A 9612-nucleotide genomic window follows, 5' to 3' on the forward strand; every position below is an offset into this window, starting at 1 on the left:
CTCTCTCTCTCTCTCTCTCTCTCTCTCTCTCTCTCTCTCTCTGTCTACAATTTTTCTTTTTCGGCTGCTAAACATGTCATTTATTCATGAGACGCTTCTTGTTCGTCTTTTTCTCTTGTCGTGCCTTCGAAAATATATGTGCCGTTGTTGCGTTGTTGTGCCGATGCTCATCGGTTTTCCGTTGATTTTTCCCCCGATTCATATTACTTTTAAATGAATATTTACATTTCTTCTAGCATCGACTCTCTGTACTCTCATGACTTGATGCGGTTAATGTGCGTGTGTGTGTGTGATCTGTGCACTTGTTGCGGATTTATTGCAAACGTCATCATTCTTATTTTTTAATTTCCTACTACCTATTGGGTTTGTTTTGTTGCTGTGCCAAACGAACAACGAGAACGAACGATTGAAAGAAATAAAGCCAACGGCAAAAATGGAAAATAAATTCAGCTCGTCTCCGCACATTTATCGCCGTGCTATGTGATGTAATGCGGTGCACGCTGTTTGAACGTCAGATAAGTCAATTCATCGTGTTTAATTCTATTCAACGGCAACCTAACAGCATTATCTGTTCCATCAACTTGGTGGCATTGTTGTCGACGTCATTGTTTGATTCTTATAATTTTCATTACATATTTCATTTTGAAATGCGACTTTTTCTCCATTTTTTTCCATTCTCCTCTATTTTTTCCGTTGGTTTGTTTATCTCTGTCAAAGAAACGTTTTGTATGGTTTTTTGTTCAGCACCGGAAAATGCAATAAGTTAAATTTCTTGTGCATAACGATAATTTTGGAATTTATTCTGACTGACATGTGTAGAGTGTGTATTTAGGTGCCTCTCTTCCTCCACAGAAATAATGTCACCCTGTGAATCGAAAACAATATCTCACACATTTGAGTGAGAGATAGAGAGCGACAAAACATACATGTGGTGACATGTGTTTCTGTCCGATGGCGGTGGTGGTGGTTTTGGTGGTGTTGGTACCATCGATAGTACAGGCTTATTTAACGAAGTGTATAATTTTAATGAGTTTTATTCATCATTCTTACGATTATTTTGGGATTTCCCCCTTGCTCTTTGTAATCTATTTTTGTTGTTCGGTATGCTTTCATCATCCATATTCCCTGTTTCCATCGTTTGTACCGAAAATTGTGAGTGATTGTGTGCGTGTGTGTGTATTCATGCAGGCAACTGAGGTCTGTCGCTTTGGCGTGTGCTTTGTGAAGCTTTATTGTCTATCGCATATCTGTATGCGCGCAACCATTCCCTCTGTACCGTGTACCGTGTACCGTGCACATTGCACAAAGAGGAAACGAGGTAGAGGGACTGTAATGCGATCTTGTGATAATAAATGACAGAAAGATTGTTATCAACAATAGCAAAAGAGCCATAATCCCCACACTACACATGTATTGTGGCTGCCTTTTTTCGGTAGTATTTAAAATTGAGATTGAGAGTGAGAGAGTGATAGAGAGCGAGCTTTGAAAATGTAGCCGCAAATGTAGAAGAAGAACAACAAGAAAACTCCACCAACAACGCTGATAATTTCGAACACAATCATTGGATTTTCTCAATAAAGCTGACATTTCTCGGTAAAAATACAGCTGAATAAAAAGAAAGAACTGCAAATGACTGGAGCAATTGATCTGAAGCCGGAACAAAACGAGTACAGCTGGACAGAAAATCGAGCAAAAGTCGATTTGTTTTTTCATTTGTAATTTCGGATGAAAAATGAATGCTATGCGACATCGCAACCAATCACTTGTAACGACACCAAAACCGACCGAGACTTTGGCATCGCATCGCTTTATCGATATTTGTGCGGTGAAAATATTTGTGCTAACGATTAAGATTATAAGCATACATACACACATTTCACTCTTTCTCTCTGTTATCTCTTCACCTATATTTGGTTAATAGGCGATTTACTGCACGCAATGCGATGAAGCAAGGTGTGTTTTGCGTAATCGCCTCGAATTTTATACCATTGTTAGGGGATAGAAAAACAAAATAGATCGAAATTGAATTAATTGATCTGTTTCACAATTCTTGGGCAAGCAAATTGGGGCCAGCGCAAAGTTGAATGCGAAAATGGCATATTCTTCGATGGCACATTCAAATTGGATAAATTTGAGGGTTTCCATGTTTTTCCTGGTTTCATTACACTCTATATCGCGATGTGCTTTTTTGGACGGCTTAGATTCGTGCTCTTATTTTTCTCTCTCACCTTTCTCTCTCTCATTCTCATTCACACAGCCCAATCGTGTTGTGTGTGACATGCATATATTTTCATATTGCATGACATTTTGCACAAGTGCGCACACTACCACACTCGCACATACGCTTCACGGAGAGGCGACCATTTGAAAACAAGTACATACGCATACGCTCCAATACAAATGCCCCGATACATACATACAACGTTGCCATTCGTCCCGTATCGTATCGTCTCTCTCGGTTTCACTGGCACATTTCAAATGCCCGCACACTCGAAATGCGTGTGTTTCAACGCGCAACAAATACAGCCAAATTCGTTTCACAGTACATTTTTTTCCTTCTTCTTCTTTTTCGTTTTCTTCTCTCTTTCTCTCTCATCGAAATGAGTACGATTCAGACACTAGAATCACCATATCGAATGAAATGAACATTATATGCTGCAGGTCACGGGCCGAAAATGTGTAAATTCATTTGAGAAAATGACTGAAGAATAACAATCCAAAATACGAAAAAAAAGAAGATAAGAATTATTCATTTTTCAGATGATGGATACGTGCGCCAACTAAGGCGAGTACATCGATTCAACTTATGGCTCTTTCGCTCGATAATCTCGTCGAATATTTTTGCTTTACGTTTTCTACGGCTGTTTCACACATTTTCATTCTGCTCCATAAATGAATTGAGCAGAGAATAAATTTTCATAATTTGTCATTGCAATCCGGAGTGGCGCGAATCTATTGATAGTAATACGATTGTCGTCGTCGTCGTTGTTGTAGTTGTTATTGTTGTTATTGTTGTTAATTGGGCCTAATTCTTTTTCATTTTTTATTTTCTCAACGTTACACATGCTCACTATTTCGGTCGTTGTCGTCGATGGGCACGAAACACCAAACACCACTGAAACAAATTCATATTGTTGTCGAAATTTATCATTATTTTCATTTTTATTCAATTTTCTCCATTTTTTTGCTCTCTCTCGGCTCTCATTTTCGATTCCATTGCCGCATTTTGTCATTAGTGTCAGTGTTCTTTTTTCTTCTTTACTTTTCCCCCATCCATTCATTCTTTTGCCAATGAAATCATTCGCTTGGTGATATTTTCCATTTAACTTATTTCAATTTACATTGAGCTATTTGTCGCGCTTTTATAAATTCGTTTTTTTTCTAGTCTTATTTTTTTTATCAATCATTATTATCGTTGTCAATTTCAGGTTTGTTTAGCATACAACTTCACTTGAGTTTCAGTCATTCGCTCGTTTTATCGAGTTTTTTTTATTTTCGTCACTTTATTTTATGATATATTCTAATAATGAATATAATTACAATTGATTTTTTTTCGCTCTCTCTTGATTTCCCGTCTCTTTCTATCTCGTTCGCTTTTTTCTCATTATTTTCTTCCGTGTTAATAAAGATGTTTGTTTTCGTAACATTTTTCCACCGTTTCACACCATTCAATGTATCGATTTCGAAGGCAAATAAATGAGAAGAGCAACCGAAAAAAAAGAAGCAATGAACCGAAAGAAAATCTTCACAATTGATATGAAAACAAACAAACGTGAATTTGCAAAACAAATTCAATCATCGATCGTGTGTGGCAGAAGAAATATACGTGGTTATATACGATAATGGAAGAGAAATAGGAAAAAAAAATAGGCAATACGGGGAGAAGAAAAGATAGAGATGGATTTGGTTTCGCTTGTCTGATGGTTTGTTTTGTTTTGAATGCGATTTTTTATCTCTCACTCTCTCCCGTTTTTTTTTTCTTTTGCTTCTTTTTTTGGTTGATTGCTGATAACAATGCGAAAAAAAGGCAATTACCATTTTGAGCTTCCTTTTCTAGATGGCCACTACTACACTAAACAAATTAAAAAAAAAATCACGACTTCTTATTTTCCTAGACCATTTGTGTCAGAAATTTTTTGTTCAATGCTATTCCGTTCGATTTGCTACACACAACAGAAATGAGAATGAGCAAATCCGAAAAGGTCGTCCCGACCAACCTGCTGTCGAATTAGATTTTTTTTTGCTGCTGCTACTGCTACTGCTGCTGCTGGCTGCGTGTTGGTACGCGCTGAGTTGAATTGTGGAATGCAAATGTGTTGGTTTGTTCATGTGGCTGTGTGTCGTTCGCCGTTGATACGAAATTTTATTCGTGTGTTCGGTATGGAAATTGTCGGGGTTGCACACTGTCAATGATAAAATCCATGCGACTGGTCCTCTCTATCGTTTTATTTGTGTGCTTGTGTGTATGCATGACGTTGGAGTGGTTGCCATTGTATTGGTTGTTCGAAGCAAATGTGTGTTATCACACACATATCAGAACAACATCTGCGAATATTTCTATAGAGAATCGTCGTTCGAGAATTGAATATGATAGCTGGGCCAATGTTTGCGATCAAAGCGAGAAACAAGAGTGTATCCATTGGCGCGCAGGTCGCCAACATTTCAGTGTCGAAAATTATGATGGCGATTTGGCGACACGGTTTCATATTCGACATATGAATTGATGTTGGAATCGATTGACTCTTTTACGAGAAAAAAAATCCATTGAAAAACAAAAATAATTGACGTTTCTGTTCCGGCACGCAATTAAAAAAGTTATTTATCAAATAAACCGAACCATTGTTTGAGATATCAGAAAAATTCTAAACAAGTTGATGACATCAGACCTGATTTCGCATTTCGATTGAGCTGTGAAATCTATCGGAATGTGTGATATTTTTCACGAGATGTCACCACATGAATAGAAACGTTAAACATTGTCTAAATGGCAGCACAAACACAAGCGCAAAGAAAAAATAGCCGAGCAACACGCTCACACTCTCACGCAATACACATTCACACACATGCACATGCAAACACGCATACAAACGCGCTACACATTGTGCCCAATACGAACACACACATACATACACACACACACACACACACACACACAACTGTTCGCCGAGAACAAATGAGGCGAGCGCTCAGCTTTGACATTTCATTTGAAGTGTTTTCATTTTAAAACAAAAACACCAGCCATGGATCACAAACTCACATACGAGATTTATAAATATTCAAGTTATTCGACATCGTATTTACCAGAGTAAGTAAATCAAATGAATTTTTGTTGGCCATTCAATTTTATTACGCACCAAATATATTCGATAGTTATTCCATGGTTTTTTTTTTCGATGAGTTAACTGAAAGAATTGGTGTTAAATTTTGATATGGCGGCACACAATCAATTGTGTATTGTGTGTGGTGCATTCATTGTGTATACAGAAAAGAGATTTCGATTTCTAAGTAACGTTCGTCGAAATGCATGAAATCGTTTTGCTACTTTATAATTGGTGTTTGTTTGGTTGTTGTTTTTTTTTTCGTTTGTTATTCCCCGATTTTGTCATCGTATGATACAAATTGTTTTTATTATGACCACTGTACGAATTTGCGTTTCATATGCGAGACGATCGAGTGAGCAAGAGAGAGAGAGAGAGAGAGAGAAAATGTTTTCGTACCGAATGGTATTTCGGTTCTCTCGCCCGTAACGTGAGAGCACGATGCATTTCGATTAGATAATATGCCGGGAGAGAGAGATAAACCGCACGTATTCAATGACACAAATTTCATGATGATATTTTTAGCCAACAGACATTTGTTTCGTTTTCAATTTGTTTATTTTATTCAGATGTGACAATATATAATTGTTCGTTGTTTTCAACTTAACACAACTCTGATGTTCCTGTTCATGTATTTTTTTTCTCTTGACTTTTTTATTTTGCGACGCAAAAAGAAATATTCGAGAGGATTGCCCATCAAATCAAGTGTCGAGGTGGTCATCAAACACCAATACACCGCCGCAATTTCTAACACTGAAGCTACAACGGCCGGCTATTGTGAAAAAAATCAAATTTGGGAAATATGAGAAGACGCACGTATGCAATTTACGGAAATTCAAAGTGATCGGCGGTCTCGAAGAAGAGCACATGCTTTTGCTGTTCGAAGGGTAAGCGACGACGCTCTGTACACATTGTTGTTAGTCGATGCTTTGTCGTTTTGTGTGGTGTGATTTTTGAAACACCACAAGCCATGTGCCTACTAATGCAACCATTGTTCGAATTGGTTAAATTTCTTTTTGCTCTCTGCACCGTACACACAGCGGACTGAGAAATGACAGCATTCCAGAGACATTTGATCTACGTCACAAAACAGATAGCGGTGAATTGATGCCGTTGATGTATATCTCAATCATACCACTATTATCATGGGGTCCGAGTTTCAACTTTAGTATTTGGTATGTGTTCATTTCGATAGCATTTCATACTGTTCAGTCGCATCCACCATATTTCTTTCATTTTTTTTTTTAGTAATTGTCTTTCGGCTCGCATCACTTCGCCATCTTACTTTTAGTCCGTTGCTTTAATTGCACCTGTGCACTTCTTATTTGTCTATTTAATACCGATTGTTTTTTTTCTCATCCAAAAGGTACGTTGAAATCATTGGACAAGACGATCCACTTCTTGTTCGCAGTAGTTTACGCCATTATAATATGGTAAATGTGATTTTTTGTTTATTATTATTATATTTCAATTCATTTCATATTTCTACGTTGGATATTTAAACAATATTTTTGTGCAATTTTTTTTTCCTTCGTCTTTCTTTCGGCTCTGTTCACATGTGGCGGACAACAACAGTTACGTGAAGTTGAATTGGTGAGGTTGTGTTTGAAGCATTTTCGGCAACAGGGCTACGATAGCGCATTTCGGGCGCTTCAAGACCAAACTAACGTTATTTTAGAAGATCCAATGATGTCGGAATTACACAGCGCACTTGTTGTTCAGGGAGATTTTCAAAAAGCCGAAAACTTTGTTGAAAAAGCAGTAAACGGTAAATTTAACACTTTTTTCACTTTTTTTGGCCAATTTTTTTCCCACTTTTATTTAGGTTAGTTTTAATTCATTATCGAATAAATTTGAGTTTTCGAGAAATGTTCATATTATTCTAAATCCATTTTGATTTGAACTAAATAGATGGACTGATGGATAATTACCTAGCAAATCAAGACTATAAAGCCACATGGGCTTTGCAAGAAACCGTAAATTCGGAGAAACGTCCGGGTATGAGAGGTGGCCATCAATTGATCATCGATTCGGCAAATTGTGTGATGTATTTGTTCGGCGGATGGGATGGTTTCGAGGATTTGAGCGATTTGTGGTGTTACAATATCAAGCGAAACAGTTGGACACTTATCCATGAACGGGCCGAACAGTATGGTGGCCCATCGCCACGCTCATGCCATAAAATGGTATACGATCCATGTAATTCACAAATTTTCACATTGGGACGATACTTGGATAGCACGACTAGAACACAAGAATATATAAAAGTAAGTCCGACCGACACACACACAATCACACACACACACACACGTTGTTGCATCGCATTATGTATGGACATTTATTAACCAACGGTACATGTACACATGTATCACATTCTATTTCCACAGAGTGATTTCTATCTATATGATACGAAAGCAAAAACGTGGACGCTAATTTGTGATGACACAAGTCAAGAGGAAGGGCCAAATTTGATATTTGATCATCAAATGTGCATTGACATTGCAAAACGGAATATTTATGTATTTGGCGGTCGGATATTGATGCCAAGAAATATTGACGTTTTGCCAAATGATCCAGTTAGTTTCTCCGGCCTTTTTTCATATCACATCCCAACGAACACGTGGACACAAATTCTAGTCGACCAAGCACATCCGACTGCTTCCAACCCAGAAGTAATGAGCATTAAATCACGTGTCACACACTGCATGCTCTTCCATCACGTGAGTTTCATTGGCGCGGACCGAATATTGACAGTATTTTCTTCTTCCCCGTTTTCATCTAATTTCTAATTTGAATTTTATCCTTTAGCGCCATCGAAAGCTGTACATTTTCGGCGGTCAACGAAACAAAGAGTATACGACTGATTTTATTTCATTCGACGTTGATACACAAAATATTTCAGTGGTAAACACAGACAGCATGAAATCCGAAAATAATAACAAAACAAATGTGCCGCAGTCAGGTTTTACGCAACGAGCCACTATCGATTGCGAACGAGACGAAATTTATGTTCTATCGGTGAGTGTGTGATTTGATTTTGACACTGTACAAACCAAGTGTTTTTTTCCCTTCAAACTCACCTTTCGTATAAAATTTTAAAACGAATTTTCCTCATGTGATTCGTTTCCTAATTGCAATTTTCAATCATTTATTTCTTCAAACTGTTACAGAGCCTAAGTAAGGAAAAAGATCGACGTGATTTGAATCTCAACTCATTTTGGATGTACTCACTGAAGACGAATAAATGGTCTTGCATTTATAAGAGTGAACATTCAAATGAGCATTGTTACTCAAAAGTACAAAGTGCATGCTCTGAACCCTGTCCACGATATGCCCATCAATTGGTCTACGATTGGATTAACAAAGTACATTATCTGTTTGGTGGTAATCCCGGCCGGAATACAACGCCCGAACTTCGGCTCGATGATTTTTGGCTACTTTACTTGAAAAAGTACGTAAACTAAGTCATTCTTAGAACCTTGAAAAATACTACACACCCATAAAATTACCAACAAATTAAATATTAACCCCATTCTTGTTTAGACCAAGCCGACAACAAATACTGCGCCACTGTAAATACTTGATCCGACGACTTGAATACGAAGAGATTGTAAAAACGAATTCGATCCGAGCGGTGGGCTACTTGCAAACACGTCTCTCCGAAATCATTGACCACAATGATCCGGAGCAATTGCAAGAGTTCCACAAATTGGCGTCGTTGCTATTCAAATGTGATGATTACATGGATAGCGATGTGCAAACAACGACGGCAAGCAGCAGCCGATCGAATAGTTCGGCCATGGAAATTGATCCCAAATCATTAATAATCAATCAATTGTCGGGTGCATCGAGCGATTCAAATGATTCAACCACTACAACTTCACGGGTTCACATCGACTCAAAGGATTGGAACATGAAAACCGAACGTTATCACAATTATACACCGCCGCCGCCAACAATTTGCTGTTACGGTGCCAACACGCTGAAAAAAGATGCCGAACTATTTACGAGTAAAAGTGAAGAGCAACAATCCGAAGTGAAAAACCAACGATGTCTGTTGTACAACAAACTGATTGAATTGATGCCCGACACAATGGTACAGCCAAAATCAAATCTTACCGATTTTGTTGTCATCTAAACATGAGAGAACATTTTTTCTCAACCATCAATTGTTTATTTCGTTGTTTTAAATCGAACGAAAACATTTTGTTCATTTCTTCATTTTTATTTTACGTTTTTATTATTGTATTTTTGCGAAATCCGATACGTTTGTTCGGCCATTTACTTTCAATTG

General features: G+C 37.7%; 2 protein-coding genes across 4 annotated transcripts in view; one reads left to right on the top strand and one right to left on the bottom strand.

The window, feature by feature from the left end:
• The window catches only part of LOC129576563 (calcineurin subunit B type 2), a 46759-nt gene extending 42502 nt beyond the window's left edge, over positions 1-4257 (bottom strand). Inside the window, exon 1 of the mRNA XM_055461807.1 lies at positions 4036-4257. Coding sequence (XP_055317782.1) covers positions 4036-4038 — 3 coding nt within the window. The 5' untranslated portion in view covers positions 4039-4257. The remainder of the gene's footprint in view (positions 1-4035) is intronic.
• An 889-nt stretch (positions 4258-5146) lies between these two features.
• The window catches only part of LOC129576964 (muskelin), a 5077-nt gene continuing 611 nt past the window's right edge, over positions 5147-9612 (top strand). The window contains exons 1-10 of one of the 3 annotated variants that reach the window (XM_055463208.1): positions 5147-5305; positions 5993-6205; positions 6359-6493; positions 6685-6751; positions 6894-7086; positions 7230-7585; positions 7706-8038; positions 8127-8336; positions 8489-8769; positions 8862-9612. The exon at positions 8862-9612 is cut by the window's right edge and continues 611 nt beyond it. In XM_055463208.1, coding sequence (XP_055319183.1) covers positions 5241-5305; positions 5993-6205; positions 6359-6493; positions 6685-6751; positions 6894-7086; positions 7230-7585; positions 7706-8038; positions 8127-8336; positions 8489-8769; positions 8862-9456 — 2448 coding nt within the window. In that variant the 5' untranslated portion in view covers positions 5147-5240 and the 3' untranslated portion in view covers positions 9457-9612. Of the gene's footprint in view, positions 5306-5992; positions 6206-6358; positions 6494-6520; positions 6752-6893; positions 7087-7229; positions 7586-7705; positions 8039-8126; positions 8337-8488; positions 8770-8861 lie in introns of those variants that run through there. The other 2 variants (XM_055463209.1, XM_055463210.1) reach the window with 2 other exon arrangements.

Source organism: Sitodiplosis mosellana, unplaced genomic scaffold (assembly GCF_009176505.1).
Source record: "Sitodiplosis mosellana isolate CC-2019 unplaced genomic scaffold, AAFC_SMos_1.0 Smas_scaffold_6191, whole genome shotgun sequence".
Lineage (NCBI taxonomy): Eukaryota > Metazoa > Arthropoda > Insecta > Diptera > Cecidomyiidae > Sitodiplosis > Sitodiplosis mosellana.